Source organism: Gadus morhua, chromosome 23, assembly GCF_902167405.1.
Source record: "Gadus morhua chromosome 23, gadMor3.0, whole genome shotgun sequence".
Lineage (NCBI taxonomy): Eukaryota > Metazoa > Chordata > Actinopteri > Gadiformes > Gadidae > Gadus > Gadus morhua.
In genome coordinates this window covers 7,034,683-7,059,166 of record NC_044070.1, presented here as the reverse complement: position 1 = coordinate 7,059,166, position 24,484 = coordinate 7,034,683, and the positions used below count along the sequence as shown (strand labels likewise).

The 24,484-nt window shown below is 44.4% G+C and overlaps 1 protein-coding gene across 17 annotated transcripts in view; it reads right to left on the bottom strand.

Annotated features, from left to right (window-relative positions):
• The window catches only part of LOC115537376 (sialoadhesin-like), a 30,071-nt gene extending 6,196 nt beyond the window's left edge, over positions 1 to 23,875 (bottom strand). For 2 of the 17 annotated variants that reach the window (XM_030349272.1, XM_030349274.1), the window contains exons 1-8: positions 23,693 to 23,873; positions 22,194 to 22,639; positions 21,886 to 22,101; positions 21,464 to 21,724; positions 21,001 to 21,255; positions 20,663 to 20,723; positions 3,113 to 3,220; positions 153 to 488 (exon numbers count right to left, since the gene is read on the bottom strand). In XM_030349272.1, coding sequence (XP_030205132.1) covers positions 153 to 488; positions 3,113 to 3,167 — 391 coding nt within the window. In that variant the 5' untranslated portion in view covers positions 3,168 to 3,220; positions 20,663 to 20,723; positions 21,001 to 21,255; ... (2 more) ...; positions 22,194 to 22,639; positions 23,693 to 23,873. Of the gene's footprint in view, positions 1 to 107; positions 489 to 3,112; positions 3,221 to 3,375; positions 3,802 to 20,662; positions 20,724 to 20,791; positions 21,725 to 21,885; positions 22,102 to 22,193; positions 22,640 to 23,252; positions 23,501 to 23,524 lie in introns of those variants that run through there. The other 15 variants (XM_030349264.1, XM_030349265.1, XM_030349269.1 and 12 more) reach the window with 15 other exon arrangements.
• Positions 23,876 to 24,484: the final 609 nt, after the last annotated feature.

The following is a 24,484-nucleotide window of genomic DNA, read 5'->3' as shown; positions in this document are numbered from 1 at the left end:
TGAGAACAAATTATGCAAAATTATTTTATAGTCAACAAAATACACAAACAGACACACACACATTCACAACCACACACACAATGCACTCATTGGTAATCTAAGTTTACCTTTTACAGATAACTTCACTCCAAGGTCACCAGTATATTTCCCACCTGGTTGGTTTGTTGTGAACCTAACCTTGTAGACAGCAGAGTCACTCTGTCTCAGGTCTCTGATTCTCAGCGTACATGTTCCATGGCATCTTGACCCGGTACATTTGACCAGTCCACAGCTGGAATCAACACGACCTGTATAGTCTGCATCGTGTTCCAGATCAACTGGCTGATAGTTGTCCCCTTTAGTAAACCACAGTGTTCTGACTGTTGTCGGGCGGTACTGTACGTTGTCAGGGTATTCATAAGTGCAGCTGAGGTAAACCGTTGCTCCTCTTAAAGCACAGACATTACTAGATGAGTAAGTAACTCTCCAGTCACCATTACCCTGAAGCACTGTGAAAAAACAAACACATCTCAATGAGAAATATAACCGCAAGCGGTGATTAACGGGGTCCGAGCAAGATTAAAAGTCAAGAACACACGAAGTCAAGAAGATTTATAACTATGACATATAATTACGAAGGAAAGATGTTCCACTAAATGCAATACTGTGCCTCGGCTTTCAGTTGAGCTGCAAAGCAATGGTCAAATGTTATGTTCAGCATAATATAATAATAAGATTCGAACTCTCTACCTAAGGATCACCTGTACAAGGCATTATCCCATTAAGCCACTGATAAATCTGAACTGCAGCCTCATTCACACGGTCAAAATGGCCATTGATAAGCATACAACACCCAAAAACTCTAAGCACACATTTCTCAAGTGAATTAAGGGCTTTCTTAAAAGCATATACCTGAAAAATCGTTGACATTTTTGAGAAATTAAACCTTTGTAGTCAAGAACACTAACGGACGAAATATAAAAATTGACATAGTTAATTATGAAGGGAAAATGGCTAACGAAGAAGTTCCCCTTAATGCCATACTGTGTCCTGTCAGTCAGATTATTGGAAACTAATGAGCCGGAATGTTGATTGTCTGATGGATTTCAGGTGCTGTTCAATGTTGTGTTTCTTAAATGAGTGGCAATGACAGAATGTCATGTTCAGCTTGTTCATAATACTCTAATCAGGAGTCGAACTCTCAACCTCAGGATCACCAGTACAAGGCATTATCCCGTTGAGCCACTGACATTGCTGAACTGCGTGAAGCCTCATTCACATGGTGAAAATGTTGATTAATAAGCAAACAACATCAAGTAAACTCCAAGCACACATTAATCAAGAGAATTAAGGGCTTTCTTAAAATAGTACAGATCTGAAAATGTGCACTGTTAATTGTATCCACCTAATGATAGCCGTATGGTAGATATACAAAAACAAAATCTTCATATAGGGAAAATGGGTTGAGACTGAAGGTTTGGCTTTTCTATGAAATTGTGGGAATAGTAAATTTTTTTAGAGCAGACGACCAAGGTGAAAAAGATGCATCTGATTTTAGAGATTAATATGATGAAAGAATTTTGAGTCCAGGTCAATCTAGTAAGGAGAAATAAGGCTAGTTCATAATTTTTTTTAATAGAGCCACCTTTGGAAGCAGTACCACAATTTGGGTTTATGGGTAGTGGGGGGTATTGGTAGCCACCTAATAATAGTCATACGTTTTTTATACAATAACAAAATGGTCATATAAGAAAAATGGGCTAACTGCTCCAACTTTATTGGCCAATATTTCTCAAATGGAACAGAATAAAACAAATTCTGTTCGATGTTTGTTTGAGGCTTGGTCTAAAGATCTTATGTGGTGATTTTGGTGACTTTTTGATTATTTTTGTAGCCTGTGAATCTTTTTATCGTGTTTGGCTTTAATATGAAATCTTTTTATCGTGTTTGGCTTTAAAATGAAATTTCGGGAAAAGTAAACATTTTCAGGGCATAAGACCCTGGGTTTTATAGATGCATCTGATTCTAGAGATTAATATTATGAAATAATTTTCAGTCTAGGTCCATCTGGTTAGGAGAAATAATAGCACAGAGAAAGCTGATAGTCATATTGCCACAAAAAAAGACTATGTGCTTCTTATGTGGCAATATGACTATCAGCTTTGTAATCAAGGAGATGGCATGCAGTGTCTAGCAGAAGATTGACATGCCATCTCTAAATCCTAATTTATATATGAATTGCACTGTGGTAACAGTATAGCTTTCAAAATATGTTTTCCAAAAAGTCTAAAAGTAACTAAATTAACCTGTATTAGTTCCGGTTTGCCTAGCAACCAGGAAATGCACAACAAACCTCAAATGCAAATATACTGCATATTCTGTCAAATAATTCACTTAAAATCAGTACAGTTGAAGTGGTATTTTTTCCAATGACAAATTAACCATAACTAAATATATAAAGTGGAACGTTCTCTATTCTAGTGGTCTGTTTAACCAAACACAACAGTCTAGAGCAGGGGTCAGCAACCTTTTCAACATGCAGGGCCAGTTTGACATTTTCTCGTTAATGAGTGTGCTTTAAGCAACAATATATTAAAAATTAAGCTGAATTATGGCACAGCGACCAAAAACATTTCCAGAAGACCTGGAATTGTACTATTTCCATAAAGTCCACAATCATTCATCAACATTTAAAATGTTTTTTTGGTTGTTATATTTGCAACATGGGCTTACAAATTATAAATATATGTGTCCCATCTTAAAACACCATTTTCAGAAACATTCAAAAACATATTTGCACTGTGAGAAATGCAAAAAACGAGAATATATGACAATGTTGGAACCATCCACATGAATATCTTAATTCTTTTAATAATAGTAATAAAATAAAAATAAAAAATAAGTATTTTTTTTGTGTGCCAATGATTATGCTGCCCTGTGCCAGTGGTGGCACGCATGCCTAGGGTTGCCGACCCCTGGTCTAGAGGGTGGTTCATTACTATTGTATTTTCTAATATACTATCTTCAACATGCTATGGTTCCACACAGCATGTTTCATCTCCTCGTTCCAGGTGCTTGGTTGTCATGTTATTGAAATAGTTCAACTAAATGTTCTCAATGTAATTGAACCAACCTGGTACTGACAGAAGGAAAGCTAGAAATCCTCCTGCTGCTGATCTTAAATGCATAGTGAGTCCTCTCCTCTCTCACTCAGTTGTTCTGTGGAGATATTTAAACACACCTGGGATTAAAAGATACAATTAAAAATTCATACAAGGAGAAATACATCAGTTTTAAACAACAAACAAACAAACATTGTTTTTTTGCATATTTTCATTACTATATATCCCTCTATGAATAACGTTTGTTTAGCATTAAAAGTCAAGAAAATACAACCTCTTACGGAAGCAGGTGAAGCTGGTGTGGTTTCAGTTCATCATGCACTTTTGTCCAGTTACAAAACCCCCCAAAAAAATTCTCTGCACGCAGCCGTTAACCTGAAGCCTATTAATAACTGAGCCTGAAACGTGTGATCAACTTTTAGACCACAATAAACGGTACAAAGTTCCTTCATGTTTTATCTTCTGCTATGTTGTTATCTTTGACATCTTCTCTCATACACGCACGCATGCACACACGCACACACACACACACACACACACCATAGTGTGTCATAGTTTCATCTTTAGTCAAGCCTGTTAGTGTGTGGCATACCTCATGTTATTGCCAGGATGTGGTTCATCACTGCTCTAGAGAGAACATCACACCCTTTGTTCACCAGTGAAGTGATAACAACCGTTCTATTTCATGTAGGCTTCGCCGTCTAGGCTTCGCCTTATGGGCTTGTCCCGTGCGCGCGCTCGCGCGCTGATAATTCAAACTATGCACCTATCAGCGTGGGCACCGCACACATTTCCCACGGTATCGTGTCTATATAACGCGGTGTATACCGTCACTCATCCTCCCTTTTCTTTCAGCACTTGTGCTTATCAGCGAGAAATTGAGAACTACTATTAAGAAGATGAGAACTTCAACACGGATCTCCCAAGCCGGTGGCAGCGGCTCGGGTGAGGCCGCGGACAAACGGCCCTTTTCAGGGCCACCTGAGAGCGCTCCTGGAGCTAGGTCCTTTTCAGGACTCCTATGCGCCTCCTGTCCCGCCTCCCTGGCACCGGGTGACGGGCACTTGGCGTGCTTTCGGTGCCTCGGCGCCGACCACGCCGCGGCTGCTATGGCGGCCCCCGTCTCCTGTGTCGCCTGCCGGGAGCTGCCTGAAGAGTGGATCCTCTCCAGGCATCTCTTCTTTTCCCCTGCGGTGGAACTGGCTGATGCCATCGACCTGTTCAGGGCCGGCCCTGACGTCGACGATGGCATCATCGACGCCTCCCTGGACGACGTCTTCGGCGACTCGGCGTCCGTTTTTTCCCGCTCTCGGGTTACAACCGCCACCGTCATACAACACGAGGGTCCGTGCCGGATGGCCGATCTCTTCCGGGAGATCATGGGTGAGGCGGCGGCCATCAAAGGGATTCCCATGCCGGCCCCGTCTCTCGCCCCCGTATCTGACGATATGCAGGGCGAGTGCTTTCGCACCCCATCTTTTTCCCGGCGGGTTACCCAGTGCCCCTTGTTCTCGCCTTTGCAGCACTTGTTTATTGCTGCAGGTGAGGACCCTTCGACCCTGAAGGCTCCGGTAAGATCCTACACGGATTCAACTAACGTGGAGGGGTGGGCCGATACTCAGGCGAGGGGGATCCCTCGCCTGGAGCCTCCCCTGGCAGCGCTTCTCTGTCCGGGCGCCGGATGGCTCCCTAACGAAAAGCCGCTGCCCCCCCGACCGCCTCCAGAAGCAGATTGTCGGCCTAACGGACAGGGTGTTCGTTTGTGCCTCTCAATCCGTGGCGGCGGTCAACAACATCGCCCTGCTCTCCTCTGCCATGGTCTCCTTGTCGGCTGACAGGGAGACCTACGGCCCGGAGGAAGCCGCGAGATGGCTGGCGGTTTCCCGCTTTTCCAGCGCCATCCTCCAGCTATGCCAGCCGATAGCCGTTTCGGCCGGCCAGCATATGGCGTGGGCTACCATGATTCAAAGGGTCATATGGCTCTCCCACACTGCGGTGCCGGAACGAGAGCGGGCCAGCCTCGTCCAGGGTCCACTAGCGCCGGATGGCCTATTTGGTCCCAGGTTCTCCGAGGTGCTCGCGCACCAGCAGTCAGTCCGTGAGAATCGTTCCCGGTTCGGGGCGATTCTCACGGGCTCCTCCCGCCAGTAAGCTGGGAGGAAGCGGGGTCTAGGCCGGTCCCAGCGTTCCAGGGGGCCGCCTCCGACTCCAGTCCCAGTGCAGCAGCAGCAGCAGCTGCAGCCGCCGCGCACAGGGAGAGCAGCAGCGCCACGGACCGGGAAGTTCCGGACGCTTGCTCCTACTTTTTCTTTCCCTATTAAAGAAAAAAGTAAAGACCGTTCGGCCGAACGGCAGTACATGGTACCTAAAGAGCGATATTCCTCAGGCCACCTGCGTCCTACGCTTGTGGGCTCCTCCATGTTGCCTCTTTCCCCCTCTCAGCCCGGTGGCTGTAGGGTGGCGGTCGGACGGCGTGTTCACATGGCCTCTGGTTCACCTGCTTCTAAGAAGCGGCGTCCCTTGGAGCCTCATGGACGGATCAGAGACTCGTTGCACGAGCCCTTGGATACGGCCGCTTGTACCGGTATCCTGGTTCCCCACATTATAGGTGAGGAGACGGGTCCGCGCGCTGTGGCTACAGCCTGCGGACTGCGCATGCGCACAGGTGCTGCGGCCGGACGGCTCGCTCCCTGTTCAGCGGGCACGAGCGCGACGTCTAGACAGCTCGTTGTTTTTTTGGTTCACATCCCTGGATCTCAAGGATGCTTACTTCCACGTCCCTGTTCGGCAGCGCACAGGAAGTTTTTCCGCTTTGCCTTTATGGGGATGGCGTACGAGTACCAGTGTCTGCCGTTCGGCTATTCACTGGCTCCGCGCACCTTCTCGAAGTGTGTGGAGACGGCGTTGGAACCGCTCAGGCGTCAGGGTAAGAGGATTCTCTTCTACCTAGACGATCTGCTTATTCTGAGCAACTCAGAAGAGACCGCGAGAAGGGACACCATGTTGGTGATAAACCATCTCTCCTTCCTGGGTTTTGCCATCAACTGGGAGAAGAGCTCCCCGCTCCCCAGCCGGCAGACAGTCTACTTGGGGCTTTGCCTAGACTCAGCCACCATGACTGCGATGCTTTCGCCTCCTCGGCGAGACGCCATCCTGTCGGCGCTCTCCCGTTTTCACGTTCGCAGAAACATGACCGCACTGTCCACCATGCGCCTGTTAGGGCTGATGGCAGCTGCCCACCCCGTGGTCCCCCTGGGTCTGCTTTTTATGCGCAGACTCCAGCGGTGGTTTGCTCGCCAACAGTTGGACCCCAGGCGACACAAGCTCAGGGTGCTCCTCGTTCCCCGTTCGGTGTCGCCAGACCTGGAATATTGGAAAGGACCCTCCGCCCTTCTCAGGGGTGTTCCCCTGGGCAGGGTGGCGTCCTACGTAGTGGTCTTCACGGACGCCTCGTTGACGGGTTGGGGAGGAACGTGCCTCTCTCACTCGGTCGGAGACGAGTGGCGCACGCCCCCTACAGCACACATAAATGTGTTGGAGCTCGACGCTGTGAGGAAAGTGCTGTTGCATTTCTTTCACCTGGTGCGCGGCCGCCACGTTCTGATCAGGACAGACAGCGTGTCGGCGGCGGCGTACATCAACAGACAGGGGGGAGTCTGCTCCCCTGCTCTCCACCGAAAGGCGGTCGAGGGCTCATCAGTGGGCTCATCAGTATCTCCTCAGTCTGAGAGCCCTGCACATCGCGGGCGCCCAGAACTTTGGGGCGGACCTCATGTCTCGAGGCGGTCCCCGCCGAGACGAGTGGCGGTTACATCCCGACATTGTCAGACTGATCTGGCAGAGGTTCGGGACAGCGCTGGTGGACCTCTTTGCGTCCAGGGAGAACACGCAATGCAGATGGTGGTTCTCCCTCAGCCCTCGGGATCTTCCCCCGTTGGGGGTAGATGCGTTGGCACACACACCTTGGCCGCGGGCTCTCTTGTATGCGTTTCCCCCGCTCCAGCTGATCCTTCCTCTTCTGGAACGGGTCAGACAGGAGAGACTGTCCCTGATATTAGTGGCCCCGGAGAACCGTTCAGCTCTGTGGTTTCCAGAGCTGGCCGCGCTCTCGCGGTCGGCGCCTTGGCCAGTACCGTTCAGGCCGGATGCGCTTTCACAGGCCCACGGGACGGTGCACCACCCGCCAGATGTCTCGGGACGGCTGTTGGTTTGGCTCCTGAGAGGTTGATCCTGCAGGGCAAAGGTTTGCCTGAGACGGTTATCAACACTATTCAGAGTGCTCGTGCGCCTTCTACTTCTTCCCTCTATGCGGCGAAGTGGTGCGCCTTCTCTGATGAGACGAACCACGCTGTCCCATCTCAATGCGAGGTGGGAAGCGTGCTTTCGTTTCTGCAAAACTTATTGGAAAAAAGGTTTGGCCTTCTCCACTATCAAGGTCTATGCGGCAGCCGTTTCGGCTGGCCATGCAGGCTGTGATGGTGGACCGATCTTCAGCCATCCACTGGTCAAGAGATTCTTGCGTGGGGCTAGACGGGTTAGGCCTGTTTCACGCGTGCTTACACCACGCTGGGATCTCCCCACCGTGTTGCGCGGATTGTCCAGGGATCCTTTCGAGCCTCTTTCTCAGGCCCCTTTGGATGCCCTGTCATTTAAGACGGCGCTCTTGTGGGCCTTGGTTTCTGCCAAGTGGGCCGGTGAGCAAACCGCTCTGTCTGTCAGCCCGAGTTGCTTGTTGCTAAACGAGGACAGCTCCTTCGCGTTGCTCAGACCTAATCCTGCGTTCCTCCCGAAGAACATCAATAGTTATTTTCGGTCGAGGGATATTGTGCTTAAGGCTTTTCACCCCCCGCCTCATTCTAGTGAGGCGGAGGCGGAGTTGCATCTCCTGTGCCCGGTTCGGGCGTTGGCTATGTACGTGAATCGCTCGGCCGCGTTCCGCTCCACACAACAGTTGTTTGTGTGTTATAGCGACGCTAGCAGGGGACGCGCTCTCTCTAAGCAGCGTTTTTCTCGCTGGGTATGTGAGGGTGTTTGCCTAGCCTACTCTCGGCAGGGCTTGGCGCCACCGTTGGGCGTTAAAGCTCACTCCACACGGAGCGTGGCCGCTTCAACGGCTCTACTCAAGGGCGTTTCGGTGGAAGACATCTGCGCGGCTGCGTCTTGGTCTTCCCCCGGCCCCTTTGTCCGTTTTTACATGTTAGACATGTCCAGGGGCTCACTCGGCAACTCTGTGCTGGAGTCCGGGACCCCTTTTACGGCTTAAGAATATAGACATGTTCTTTAAAGCGGCGTGGTTGGATTTCCTATCGCCGGCTGGCGAAATGGACTTGACTACCAGTCTTACTCTCCCACCTTTTTTCAAATGAAAAACAGGCTAGGGGGTTTTCTATTGGCTCGCCAATTGTCTGGTGGTTTTGTTTACCAGTGTGGCACTCCCGCCGTTTTCTTCAAATAAGAAACGGCCGAGAGAGTCCCATTATTGGAGAGCCGGATTCCGTAGCTCCGCCCCCGGTGGTAGCGGACCTAATGGAAACCGTGTTGCTCTGGTTTTTCTTTTCCTTTTCATGGGTTCCATGAAGCACGGATTAGAGCCGGGAGTTTACAGACTCACTTTTTTCTCCCTTGATCATTGCCTTGCATGATCTAGGAGGAATTAGTTTTTTATCAAGCTGTTGTGTTTTACACTTCCTTGGCTTTTTGAGTCTTAATGTGCTCTGGTGACTTAGGTCGTTTTGACTGGGGTCCAGCAGGAGTACATTGATCGGGCTCCGCTCGCAGCTTCACCTTAGCCCATAAGGCGAAGCCTAGACGGCGTAGCCTACATGAAATAGAACGATAGTTATGTTATTATAACTCTAGTTCTATGATTGTAGGCGTAGCCGTCTAGTTTCCCACCTGCTGTACCCTCCAAATGCTGAAAGAAAAGCGTGGAGGATGAGCGACGGTATACACCGCGTTATATAGACACGATACCGTGGGAAATGTGGGCGGTGCCCACGCTGATAGGTGCATAGTTTGAATTTTCAGCGCGCGCGCACGGGACAAGCCCATAAGGCGAAGCCTAGACGGCTACGCCTACAATCATAGAACTAGAGTTATAATAACCTAACTATCGTTTCCACCTCCCCTCACTCCCTTCTGCCTCATTCTTCATGATAAAAAAAACCAAAGAGAAAAACAAACAACATAGAAAAAACTAACAGAAAATCAATAGAAAAGAAGTAGACAGATAACTTTGCAAATCAGTTGGCAAAGTTATCTTTCACAGTTGAGTGAAAGATAACCTCATAAAGATTGGAATGGGAAGATAAGTGAAGGTTCGGAGGGTAGGAACCAGCTATAAACAAGTAATAAGACATAGACCTGATAGTGCATGAAATAACACTACGAAGGAGTCAGGGAGGTAAGGGCTCTTACCCTGACCGTTAGAGGAGAATACTACCTAGTGAGGTTAAATGAGATATACAACAAAAAATAAATAGATCTACACAACACATCTCCTATTTAAAGCCGCAGGCACCCAAAAACACCTTATTCCCTTGCAACCAGGCCGGTTTGGGTCCCACTAATAGGCCTTTCGCACATGAACTCCGGATCATCCTCGGAGTATCGGGTCAGGAGATGAGCCGGAGTTGCGCTTTCACACATGCACACAGCAAGAAATATACTTCCGGATACTTCATGCGAGGGAGACGCCTGGGTAGAGCGTTTAGGAGGCAGGACGTGACGCATCAAATATGCAGCAGAAGTCATAGTGGTCATTGAAGATCGTGGGTGAGGCTTCCAACTCAGTGCAGAGCATATAAAGACTGGGACCAGAAAATTATTATTTTCTCTCCATTGATTCTCTCCATTCATATTTTTCGATCTCAGGTACCATTGGCTCTACCGGAAGGGGCGTGACTTCGCCACTCTATGGAGTGGCGAAGTCACGCCCCTTCCGGTAGAGCTCATGGGACCTATGAGATCGAAAAATATGAATGGGTGTCAATGGAGAGAAAATAATTATTTTCTGGTCCCAGTCTTTATATGCCCTGGATTGAAGAAAACTAAAAATGTTCCTGAAGAAGTTTGATAATTTTAGGTTTTATGTGAGGCCGCTTTGTGAACTACAGCTCTTCGCTGCTCTCGACGCATATGATATACGTCACCACACCTGCACTTGGAACTCGGCACAGAGATGGCGATCTCTCTGCTCCACTTCACCACTTTTTTTCAAGGCGATAAAAGCATAGAAAGAGGTGAAAACCACTATAAGTCGGGGCATGTGGAGAGTTTTAGTTATGTGCCATCTCTATGTGCCATCTCTGTGCCGAGTTCCAAGTGCGGGTGTGGTGACGTATATCATATGCGTCGAGAGCAGCGAAGAGCTGTAGTTCACAAAGCGGCCTCACATAAAACCTAAAATTATCAAACTTCTTCACGAACATTTTTAGTTTTCTTTGCATGAAAAATTATCAATTAAATCCACAAACAACATATGTGTAATCCAGGGCATATAAAGACTGGGACCAGAAAATAATTATATTCTCTCCATTGACACCCATTCATATTTTTCGATCTCATAGGTCCCATGAGCTCTACCGGAAGGGGCGTGACTTCGCCACTCTATTCCCCTCTGTTTCAGTCCCTTCAAAATGCACTGTTTCTGGTGTCTGTAGCTTTAATGAAAATGAGCAGCTGCCTATTGACAAATTAGCTGTCAGACTGACCCACAGCATGGAGGAGAAGGGATTGTTGCCGTTTGCGGACTCCTGGAGCTCTATGTGGTACATCTCCGGCCTGTATACCAACGGCTTCTGGAGAGGGAAAAGCCCCAGAAAAGGACTGTTAAGATCTGGAATGAAGACAGCATTATGGCACTCCAGGGGTGCTTTGACTGTACCTCATGGGAGGGTTTTAAATGTCCGGACTTGAATGTACAGGTGAAGGTGATATCAGATTACATTACGTTCTGTGTGGACTCAGTACTGCCAACCAAGACTGTTAAAACGTATCCCAACAATAAACCCTGGGTATCAGGAAAGTTAAAATCACTCTTAAACAAAAAGAAACTGGCCCATATCCATAGGGACGAAATTGCTAAGAGAGATACACAAAGAGAAATTAAAAGACAGATTAAGATAGACAAGAATACTTATAAACAAAAAGTAGAGTAAAACATGGCCCTGGGTAATTCTATGCAGGCATGGCAGTCAATCAAGGCCATGACCAGCGCCCCTCATAAGGGGAAGGGGAAAAACAACATAGCTCTTAAGGGTGGGGAAGGCCAGGATATGGCAAATAATCTAAATGTTTTCTTTTCTCGTTTTGAAAAATGGATTGGAACTAACACTGACCAAAAGCAGCTTGATCTAACAACCAGTCAGTCTATCAATATCTCACAGACAGAAGTGTGTGCGATGTTCAAGAGAGTTAACACACGCAAGAGCCCCGGCCCAGACAACATCTGTGGCAATGTGTTAAAATTCTGTGCTGAACAACTGTCCCCAGTTTTCACAGATATTTTCCGGTCCTCTCTGGATCAGTGCATTGTTCCACTTTTATGGAAAACATCAACTATTATCCCCATCCCCAAGATTCCTTCACCGACTGAGCACAACCACTACCGTCCTATAGCATTAACTTCATTGGTAATGAAATGCTTCAAACGGATAGTAAAAAAATACATTTTACCAAGGATCAATCATCTACTAGACCCTCTGCAATTTGCTTATCAGTCCAGCAGGGGGGTTGATGATGCTATTTTAACCTTGCTACATCTTGCTTACACACACCTGGAAGCTCCAAAAACACACATTAAAATTATATTCTTTGATTTCTCATCTGCATTTAACACCATCCACCCTAATACCCTGGCTCAGAGGCTGCAGGACGACTTTGAACTGGATGGAAGCCTGATACTCAGGCTCCTTGACTTCCTCAGTCAGAGAGTCCAACAGGTGAAGGTGGGCTCTTCTCTTTCTGATCAAATCATGACCAATATCGGCTCCCCCCAAGGGTGTGTGCTATCCCCCCTACTGTTTATACTATACACCAATAACTGCTCCAGCCCTCACCCTGGTAGGCATTTAATTAAGTTTGCTGATGATACAGCATTGGTCAGCTTCCTCCAAGGAGATGAGCAGGACCATGGCCCAGTCCTGCATGAGTTCCTTAACTGGTGTGAACAATCCCATCTCCTCCTAAACACCTCAAAGACTAAAGAGATGGCTATTGACTTTAGGAGAGACAAAGCATTTCATTCAACGATTATCCAAGGGCAGCCCATACAGTCTGTCCATGAGTATAAGTATTTGGGGGTGGTTTTAGACCACAAGTTGAAGTGGGAGCCGTACACGGAACTCATTCAGAAAAAAGGACAGCAAAGGCTTTACTTTTTAAAAAAGCTGATTTCATTTGATGTAGACCGTAAAATGGCTAAGATGTTCTACACTGCTTATGTGGAGAGCGTCTTGACCTTCTGCATAATCTGCTGGTTCGGCAGCGCAGCAGAAGCACAGAAGAGTAGGCTTAGGAAAATAGTGACCACTGCCAGCAAGCTGTTGGGTACTAATTTAAATAGTCTGGAAAACACCTACAGAGAGCGAGTTCAGAGTAAAGCAGAAATTATTTTAGCTAATTCAAAACACCCACTTTTCTCCACCTTCGAACTATTACCCTCAGGTAGCAGGTTTCGATACCCAGCCCTCTCCAAAAATAGAACAAAACAGTCATTCATTCCACAATCCATCAGCCTTTTAAACAAACATTTAAAAAGAAGGTTTTAATTGTTGGTTTAAAATGCCAACATCTTAGATGTGTCCCTGAACTATGTGGAAAATATGATGATTTGGGGGTTTTGTCCTGTCAGTGGTTGTTTATCTTTATTTACTTTTTTGTTGTTTGTTTTTTTATGTCGTTGTTGTTAATGGTCATCTGTATCTGTCTTTTCACTGAGAACAATTTCCCCAAGGGGACAATAAATTTCTAACTAACTATCATATAATATAATACAATAGTAATTGTAGCAACAGTTTTCCTATAAAGGCCGCTAAGAGGCTTAGGTGGGCTCCAGGCAGTTACGCGTCCCTCAATAAATCCAAGTCCGGTGATGAATATAGTTTGAGAATTTATTAGAAGACAGAATGACAACTGATGAATGAACATCTCGAGGGTAATGAAAACAAATAAATGAAAGATGAAGTGATGACGATGACAAAGTTAATAAGGGTTGTTACTGACGGTTGTTGGACGGTAAACAGAAAATATAATCAGGAGCGCCACTAACCCTCTTTGTCTCTTACTTTACCGCCTGCCTGAGTGCCCCGGTATATAGATTAAACCACACCCATGTGTCAATCAAACGTAAGTGACATGAACCAAAACAGTGTGAGTAACCCTTCAAAATAAACAATAAACAAACAGACCAAATATGCATTTTGGCCCCTACAATAATAATATCATGTATGGGTACTTATATAATATTATATCTGATATCACGGCTAATCTAATATCAAGTAAAGGCAGATTCATACCTCCGGATCCGGCGAAACTCGTCCGCCGTACCAAACGTTGTCTCCGAGACTACCCTTCATTCCTCCGTCCGGTTTCAGCGTTGTTATGGATGTTAGGCAATACATTCTCTTAAGGGCAGTGACTGTTGCGTCACAATTTACAGGCATCAACAATCGCAAACATGGCATCTGTAGAGGAGATGATTTTGCTTTGTGTGATTCCGAAATCAGCAAAAAAAAGGCGCAAAAAGTGTAGGCCTGGGCGGCGTAGGCATGTGACACCTCTCACCAACCCGCAGATTCTCTCCTCAAAATGTTGCGCCATTTAAATGACCTGTTACAACTCATTGCCAAAGCAGGGGAACAATCAAATAAAAAGGTCAGGTCTATGGTATAATATAAGTATAAAACGTTAAATACAATATGTAGGCTACATATCCGATATTGTACTACTCTCTATTTTCACGAATGGTTGAACCTCTGACCCCATACTGCCGCCTCGATTTCCGTTGGTATTGCTCCGTTTCTCCCGGAGCACTCCGGATTCGTAAGCTCAGGGTGCATTCACACTACCTCCGTCCATCGACGGATCTAATTGACTTTGCAAGGGGCGCTTGCGAAATGTATTGTGGGTCCTTCCCTTCTGTTGGCTCCGTGGTGTGCGTCAAAAAGTTGCGAAATGTTCAACTTTTTAGGCTGCGACGGATCCGTCGGCCAATTAGATCGCGTTATGCAAATATACGCAAGTACACTGTCCAATGAAATCGCCTATGTAATACAACCCGGGAAAACACAGGGATGCGTCAAAAAGCCCCCGTCCGTCGATGGACACATGTAGTGTGAACGAGGCGTCAGAGGCGACGGACCCACTGACGGACAAAACGACTTCGACGGCGGGGGTAAAGCTCTGTTGCTTGACACAAGTTTTACCTATGTTAATGAAGCGTGGCACACATCTTGGTTAGACCATATTGTGACCACAGCTGATGCTCATGCCCACCTGGTAAATGTGTAGATTTGTTATGAACTTTCCACTTCTGATGACATACCTATTGCTGAACTCTCAAATTTTGAGAATGTCCCCCTGCTGTCCAGAAATAATAATGCTGCTTCCTCAAGTAAACTGGACTGGTCAAAACTGAGCAGAGAGGTTGTGGCTGGATACTCACTGCGAACGCACAGCCTTTTAAATAATATTGCACTGCCTCATAAGGCCTCATGTGCACAGATATGAATTGTAGGGACGTGCAACATAATGAAAAACTCTGTGCCATGTATGATGTTATTGTGAAATGTCTCAATGCTTCCCGTGAACCCTTTTGTAAAAGTAAATGTAAGGTACCCAACGTTAGACCTGGGTGGAATGAGTTTGTGGCTGAGCAGAACGCTGAGGCTAGAGAGGCCTTTAGACTCCGGTCGGAGGCAGTGTGTGAAATACGGGGGGTCGACCCCCACCGATTTACCAATGAGACCCCCTGAAAGCCTCAAAAGCAACATTTGAGGGGGGTCTCAAATTTTGTCAAAAGAAGAAATGTATAGCCTATATATTTTATTGTCACTAATGGTCACTTAAATGTTTTTAAGCTCACCATGTCCAGTATTCAGAATTGAAATCATTTATTCACAAATATGTTACTTTTTGCCAAAGTCAGTACTGTGTGCATATGCAAATTAGCCATGTTCGCTAAACAGAAGAAAGACGTAATGTTGAAAAGTCATACTAAAAACGGCTAGCAAGTGACAGCTAAACCAGAGTGTATTACTCACACACTTTGGGTCTATTCTAACTTAGATGAGTGTGTGTGACTGTGTGCATGCAGGTCCTTTCCGGCTTCGGCATACTGCATGGTTATGAAGGCGTTGTGGTTGGTTGTGGTCTTAGTGAAGCAGCCTAGCCTTGCAAGTTGGAGTAGGCCTAATTGTTTACGTGCGTGCGAGAGAGAGAGCGCGAGAGAGAGCGCACCTGCCGTGGTAATGTTTGGCTTGTTGTGTAAAATGTTGTCAGCATCCGCTGTGGTTGGACGAATGTGCTTTGTGTATGTGTTCAATGATGTATCTGTCTGATCGTATTTGGATGGATGGTTAAATAATGTCACACGATCGGTCATACTGCAGGCTTTCATTCGCAAGTACACTGATTGCGTGCCAGTCTCCCATAGGCTATACCTGGCATTTATTCAGTTGTTGATTGCTCTTCTAAGTGCGCCATATTGGTGCCAATTAATGCTGTGTTTGCATTGTAGGCCTAATGCACAACTTTGCCTCTCCTTGTTATAAAACATTGTGCATCCAAACAACTTTAGCCAATGCAGCCTCCTATGTCAGTACTGACATAGGAGGCTGCATTGGCTAAAGTGTTGCTTCACGAATAGGCTACTATAGCATACCGGATAATCAATAGTTGTTGTGTGTGTGTTGTCATGTAGGCTATAGACTGATTGCTTGCATCCATGAACTATTGTAATGTTATAGGCCTACTGCATATTGAGAAAATTTAGATCAGTATTGTGCAACAATCGGGGGGATGGGGACCCCCCCTTATATTGACGGGTGTTAAAAGTTACCCATTTAGAATCAATGGTATTGCGTATATCATGAACATATTGACCTCTCAGGATATATGATAGTTAGGACAGCAGATATATATGACACCATTAACACGTTGGATAACAAAGCCTGCGGTATAGACTGCATTACTGCAGAACATCTAAAATATGCTAGCCATAAGCTCTTTCCTTTGCTTTCCATGTACTTTAATGGTTGTCTGGTTCATGGTTTCCTACCAAATGCTATTATGTATGTTATGTTAGTGCCTGTGCTTAAAGATAAGGCTGGTAAGCTCAACAGTATTGACAACCATCGACCTATTGCATTAGCCAGTATCTTGCCTAAAGTACTGGAGAAAATACTGTTAACAAAGACAGAAACGTATGTCCTTACTACTGACAATCAGTTTGGGTTCAAAATAAAGCATAGAACTGACCTGTGTATCTATTCTATTAAAGAGATTGTGTTCAGGTACACAAGCCTGAATTCATCTGTATTCCTATGTTTTATTGATTTGTCAAAGGAATTAGAAAGAATCAATCATGAACAATTGTTTGTAAAATTGCTACATAGAGGTGATGTACATTTTTATTGAGAATTTTTTGTTTTGGTATGCCCATCAAATGTTTCAGGTTAAATGGGACAATGTTGTATCTGCTCCATACTGTGTTAGTAACGGAGTGTGGCAAGGAGGAATTTTGTCTCCTATTTTATTTAATGTTTACATAGATGAATTATCAGATCAGTTAAATAGGTTAAAAACTGTCTTGTGGGCAACACTATTGGTAATCATCTTATGTATGCAGATGACCTGGTTCTGCTCTTTCCATATAGTGCTGGGCTGCAGCAGATGCTGAAGGTGTGCTCTCAGTATGGCCTTGATCATGACACAAAGTATAACGCTAAGAAAAGCCACACAATGATAGTTAAAAGTGCTCAGGACAGGAAATCAACTGTTCCGACCTTTTATTTGTCAGAGAGTCCTCTTTCTGTGTGTGAGGAAATTAAAAACCTAGGTCATGTCATATCCGATGACTGGACAGATGACAGACAGCGCTGTAAAATTGATGCTTAAGATAACATGCTTATAAGGACATTTTCTATGCGCTCCCACTCTGTGAAGGGCTCCCTGTTTAGAACCTACATCACACCATTATATACTGCTCAATTGTGGTCTAGGCCATTGATAAGGTTCCTTATTTACTTCCAAACTTGTACAACTGTAAAAACCTAGAAAACATGAATTCACAATCTGCTCATGAATATACAATATACAAAGCTACGATAAGCTAAGCAATAGCATTACACAAAAGAGTATCCATTATCATCCGACTTTGTAATCCAACTAGCTTCAATGCGATTTGAATCGATGCAAAATTAAACAAACATAATTGTAAAGCCACATAAATGATTTGAATGCTTTAAACATTAATACTCACAGACTAAGACTTTCTCTGGACAACCAAAAAGAGAAGGAACTGACTTGCTTTCTCTCTAGAATTTTGCATTAAACTAGGTAACATGGTAACTATGGTAACACAGAAGGGCCAAAACACAACTCACTCATGCAATGCCATTATCAACCACTAGCCGTCTAGAGCAAAAACAAATTGTGGGGGCAGAACAAACAGACATTGCTACATACAGTCAAATAATTTAATAATAATTGGTTCTCAAATATCTGTTGTGTTAGCTTCTCATACATAGCTTCGGTGGCACATTTTAGAGAAATTAATCAGTCAAGGAGGAGACATTGGACATAAAATCATACAATTTCTGCTTGGGCTCATACTTCTCAGATTTGTCTCATGAAAGTTTCAGACTGGTCACACATGCTTCTCTCTGCAATAACCACGACCTGACTGAGATTATTAATATACATATTCATCTCTTGATCTCTTGTCAAGCTCTGACTTATATAACCAAGACATGAATGACATCAGGGGAATTCAATGATGAAATCTACTGTTTATCCTACTTCTCAAACATTGATACAATAAAAATCTCAATTCAGTCCAGGTAATAAAGTCCAATAGGATATTCAGCCAGCGTATTGTCCTGTTAAACTATCTAGTCCCACCATTTAAATCTTTCTGCCACAACTGGTTCAATCTCTGGGGTGCTTTTTGAAGGTGCTGTACAACCCTGAGGTTTGTGCCGCCTCTGTCTGATCACACTCTCTGAAAAGAAGAAAGAACTTCAGTCGCCCTGTGAAACAGACTAATTGGATTGATGAAGTCCCACATCGTCGATTATGTTGCCTCTTTACAAATACCAAGAGAAGCTTACCCACGGACAGCGTTGGGTCATTTAATTTTTGACCTCAGAGTAAAAGACTGCATCTGTCTGGTCTGATTGGAGACGAGAGCCAACCCAACAGCGAGGCACTTCCTGGTTCTCTGAGACAGAGTGGTGGATGATCGCATGGTGAAGGTCATCCTGCACTTCTATTGGTTCTCTCTGTGCTGCAGGAACCATTCGATTGTTCAAATCTGAGAGGTTTTCATACACGGGACCAGGAAGTGGCTATCGGGGAGTGAGGTCAGAAGAACACTTCTTGAAGACAGTCCTGAAAGTCATGTATTTCTGGTTCATCTGAGATCCTTGGTGGTTACTAGTGGTCCCACCATGCAGGTCTCTGTAGGCCTCACTTAAAGTCATTCCTTCAAGGTTTCCTCCGACCGTTGAGCACTTAAAACAGTTTTATCTTTGAACAACATATCAACTTCTTTGAAACAAAATTACACATCATTACCTCCACTCTCCAATCTTCTCTTTCTGCTCACTTGCAGAAGTCTCACCAGAACCCAGTTTGTCCTGTAGATCTCACCCTAGATCTCACCCTAGATGTCACCTTTTTGGCAAACGTCACCTTATCAAGTATTTACTCTTATATCCAAGACTGATAATTAATTAAACTAAAGTTTTGTTTTGCAGATGATCACACCATAACAAAGTGTCAGGTTTCAACAAAGTGAAAGCATACAAACAATACTAATGATGAAGGAGCACGTTGATGATGATCATGGATGGAGATTAGTGCTTAAAAGTACATCATATATATCATTGACATAAATCAAATATGAGACCGGGCTAAGAATAGATCCCTGGGGATCTATTCTGACCACAATTCAACTTCTATATGTTTATAAACAACATGCTGCGGTCTATTGTATCAAAAGCCTTCTATAGATCTAACAGGACCATTCCAGCATTGACCATTCAAAAGCAGTGATTTCAGTACTGTCCCAAATCAACCTGGTAGGAAGTCCATACTGGCCAGTAGCCTTGTTTAGGCTCATGGAATGCAACAAGCTGGCAAGTTCGTTATCTGATGTGCACCCAGCTCAGAGCTGTTTCTTCTGTCCTGTTAAAAACTCTCAATGATGGAGTGGCCATTTTATCCAGAGCTAATAGGCAACTCTGAGTCAAAGGCCATATCTGAGTAGTGAATAAAGTGCTTAGGTTGTAATTAGCCACCTTTTAATGTGAGAGAACATAGAATGCCATCAATGTTTGAAACAATTTTAGCTTTGGTATAGCTTTGTTTGGTACCATGTTTGATCCATCAACGTTTTGTATTTGCTACTACTAATCTTTTAAAAGTTTCAAATGTTGTCAGAGAACTGTCAAAAATCTGCTTGGTAATCAATTTTGCTGTCTGCCATTAAATCCTAATCTGTAAGAATCGATTTTACCAAATAGGATTAAACAGCAAAATTGATTACCAGAGAGATTCTCCCTTCCAGGATAGGACGGTCGAAAGAAATTAGCAGGTGACCACAAACGCCAACATTTTAAAACATATATTTTGACTTTATCCGATACCATCATATCATGATCTAGAAATTATGCTTTATCAACAATGTTGGCTCCTAAATCAGTTGATAAACCGAAACAACTGATTGACCTTCACAGCTGGTTGGAGTTGTCTTTGATGTGACCTCAGGGCATTTCCAACGTGTGTCTAAGGCCCCGTTCACACAAAGCCGATTTCATGGCGAAACCGCAAAGGTCTTGTACGTTTCGGCCTTCCGTACACACAAAGCCGGCGAATCCGCTGACCGAAACCGCAAACTTCTGAAACCACCCTCGGAGGTAGTTTCAAATCTACCCGGTTTCGTTTTGGATTCGTGTGTACGCCTGAAACCGACTGAAACCGCAAACCATGACGTCATCGCCCCACCCCTCGACCTCCTAGTCAATGGCTCTTAAGCCCGCGGAGTCTCAGAAATCACATGCGAGCATGCGCATAAGGGCAGCCTTTATGCGCATGCTCACCCCTTCTTCTTATTTCATTTCTTCTGAATTTCTGTACCAGAAGCAGCGCCCCTTATGGGCCTGGAATGTGTACTACAGCGTTTCTACAGATCTACCCGGTTTCGCTTGGCTTCGTCTTTACGGAGATACTTTGAAACCGGATAGATCGAAACCGTAACGGTTTTGCCCGTTTCGGCTTTGTGTGAACGGGTCCTTAGTTAAGAATGGGTTTGTAATAAATGGCTTTCTGTGTCTCACCTCCTCAACGGTATCTGGCCTTTCTCCCTGTCCACATGATTTTCTGGAGGCCCTCTTTCTTCTGGAGAAGAGAACAGAGATGAAGAGGCAATAGGGGAATTTAAGGAATGGAAAATTTAAATATTTCACCTCATCCAGAAGACGAGGAGGAGTAGGGTGGCCAGTAAGACACCAATCGTTGTTACAGCTACAATTTTTGTCTCTGATAATACGGATATCACTGGAACATATGACAATTATTTCAAACACTAATAACACACTGCAGTATAAGTAGCACAATGTTTAAGTATATTCCTTTGACGGTATGGAAGCTGTGTGTGTCTTAAATAAACCATTACCTTTAATGAGCAAAAAAGTGAAATTATGATGTCCGATTGCATTATGAGCTTGGCAGTAATAGTTTCCTCCAAGCTCAGATGTGATATTAATGATGTTGTAGTTCTGTCCTAATTCCTTCACTGGGTCTTGATGTTCCTTGAACCAGGTATAGTTAGCTGCTGGGTTGGCATCACTGCTGCAGCTTAGTGTCACTGATCTGCCAACCTCCATTTCACCAGTTGGAAACCGGGTCACTGAGGGGGTCTTTGGAGCATCTGTCATGAACACAAAATAACAATTTATCCATCCTAAAGTTATGAGACCGAGTTTAGCAGCAACCGCAATGCCAGTATGATAAGTAAGTCAGGGTTGTTTACAGGGCCAGCAGTAATACATGAATATGTAGTATTCATGCATTACTGTGAGGTATGAAGTTCTACATTTTAAAGTAATTTTTACATATAATTCAGATATTGAACTCACACTGGACATCAAAGAATAGCGAATGAGAGCTCATATGGCCATATTGGTTCTCTGCGTGACAGAGGTATGTTCCTCCGTCTTCAGGGCGGACCGAGGGGAAGGTATGAGGTTGATTTGTTTCCCAGAGCAGAGGTTGGTTGTTCTTGAACCAGGTGTAGTTAGCTGCGGGGTTTGCATCACTGCTCCAGCTCAGAGTCACTGAACTGCCCTCCCCTATTTCAGCAGAGGGACTCACAGTCAATGAGGGGGTCTTCGGAGCGTCTGTTGACAGTTGCATCACATTAATTACATAAAATACCGGCAGTTTGGGTCCATTCATAGTAATTCAACATGTAGTTCATACACTCATGTAATTCATACATATACTGATGGAATTTCCAATACATCTGGTATCATGTCAGTTTACCGTGGAATGGACTTACACACTGAAGGAGACCGGAGATCTGATCCTTCAACGGCACATGAGAAGCAGTCTCCAGACTGAATGTAGACCCTGTATTTCACTCCCTGTCCTACATTATGTCCATTTCTGAACCAGATGTAGGGAGTTTCACTAGCTAGATCACACATACTGTGACACTCCAGCTCTGCCCTGGTAGGATCAGTTGGGTAAGGAAAGGACACCTTCACCTGGAGGTCTGGGTGTGAGAACAAATGACACACAATTATATAATAAACAAAGGTAACAAACACATAGGGCCCTATCTTGCATCCGGCGCAATTGACTTACTCACTGGCGCATGTGTCGTTGCTAGTTTGCAACTGGCGCAGAGCGTTCTTTTGCCTCCTGTGCCACGCGTCGGTAAATTAGGGAATGATCTTGCGCCCCAAGATCCCTTGGGGCGCCCCTAAACCTAAAAGGTTAGGTTTGTTGTGAACCTAACCTTGTAGCCACAGAGTCACTCTGCCTCAGATCTTTGATTCTCAGGGTACATGTTCCATGACATCTGGACCGGGTACATCTGTCCTCTCTACAGCTGGACTCAACACGACCTGTATAGTCTGCATTGTGTTCTAGATCAACTAGCTGCTTGTTGGATACTTTCGTAAACCACAGTGTATTATCTGTGGTAGGCTGGTACTGTACATAACTGCGGAGGTAAACCATTGCTCCTCTTAAAGCGCAGACATTACTAGATGAGTAAGTAACACTCCAGTCACCATCACCATGAAGTGCTGTGAAAAAACAAAGACATCTCATTGAGAATAAACAAGACACAGATTCACCTGATGAACAGAGCAGAAGATACATAAAGAGATGGAGGCTGGTGGGTGGGGATGGAAACTACAGATACATGCTGACCACTGAGCTGTTACAGGAATGTTCCAGAACATCATATTTTTCTTTTCAAATAAGTTTTGGTATTAAGTAAAAATACTTTTTATATTTTGGAAGGAGGAGAGGAAAGGAGACAAATAGAGGAGAGAAGTCAGGGAGAGGAGAGGAGGCATAAAAGAGGAGATAAGACAAGGAGAATAGAGGGTAGAAGGAGAGAGGAGAGAGAACAGGAGATGTCATGCAGTGTCTACCATACAACTGAATCAGAATTCCAACATTTCAGCAGAAGATTGATATGCCATTTCTAAATCATGATGCATGTGATTCATGGGAGAAAAGCTGTAGCTTTAACAACTATGTTTTCCAAAAAAGAAAAAAATAACCCTTTGATCTTGTAAATAGTTCAGGTCTGCCTAGCAACAAGCAAAGGGGCAAAAATATAAAATGCAGATATATATTCTGTAAAATAATTCACAGTGTACTGTGATCCAAAACCAGTGCAGTACTTACCCTACGATAGGCTGTTTATAACTTGAAGTTAAGTGGTACTTTCCAATGACTAATGAACCATAACTGAATAAAGTGGAGTGTTCTCCAAGTTAGTGGACTGTTTAACCAAACACATCGTTCTAGACGGTGATTCTTTAATGTTCTATTTACTATCGAATGATAGTAAATATCTTCAACATGCTGTAAATAACCCTAACCCTTACCCCCTCCTCATTCCAGGTGCTTGGTTGTCATGTTATTGAACAAAATGTTCACGATGTAAATTAACCAACCTGATATTGACAAAAGGAGAGCTAGAAATCCTCTTGCTTCTGATCTTAAATTCATAGTGAGTCCTCTCCTTTCTCACTTTCTTGTTCTGGGAGATATTTAAACACACCAGGCAAACTTTTTGAATTAACTTTTGTATGCATAAAAGAAAATACTATACAACATCTTACTTTAGAGGAGAAAGCTGTTCTGAAAACAAGGCTGGGGTTCCAGGTCATCTGCTGGCTGAACAACCCAAAATAATTTGAAAGACTTCTTTCATCTTTATAGAATCAAATTTGTAGACCACAGTGAACGGTCCCTTCTGTCCTTCTGCTTCCTACTCACACACACAGGCAGGCAAACACACACACACACACTCAAAAACACACACACACACACACTCAAACACACACACACACACACACACACACACACACACACACACACACACACACACACACACACACACACACACACACACACACACACACACACACACACACACACACACACACACACACACACACGCCCCATAGTGTTTCATAGTTTCCCATTTAGTCCAGTCTGGTAAATTGTTAGACTTACTTTTCATACGGTTGAACACATGAGCTGTGATTAACTTTTTTTCAAATAGCATAGGCAAAAGTAGCATAGATTAATTATAATACTTGTAAGCTGTAGTTTTTAGCTCTAATTGAGACACACCAAAAAAATGCATATTTTATCAGTCCCGGAATGTGCTTTTTTCAAATTCTTTTTTGTCTTTGTTTTACTCTGAAGACTTATTTCCTTAGTTTTGTGTAAACTCAATTTTATCATTATTTATTCCCTAATGTCCTGTTTGTAATAGGAAGTCAAGTCCATCTTATTGTATAGCTCATGAACAAATTCCATCTCAAAAGGGCTTTTTAGATCGAGTGCTACGAACCCCCTGAGCAGCGTGAATTGCAGAATTGAAAACATCATAGCTTTTTATTAAC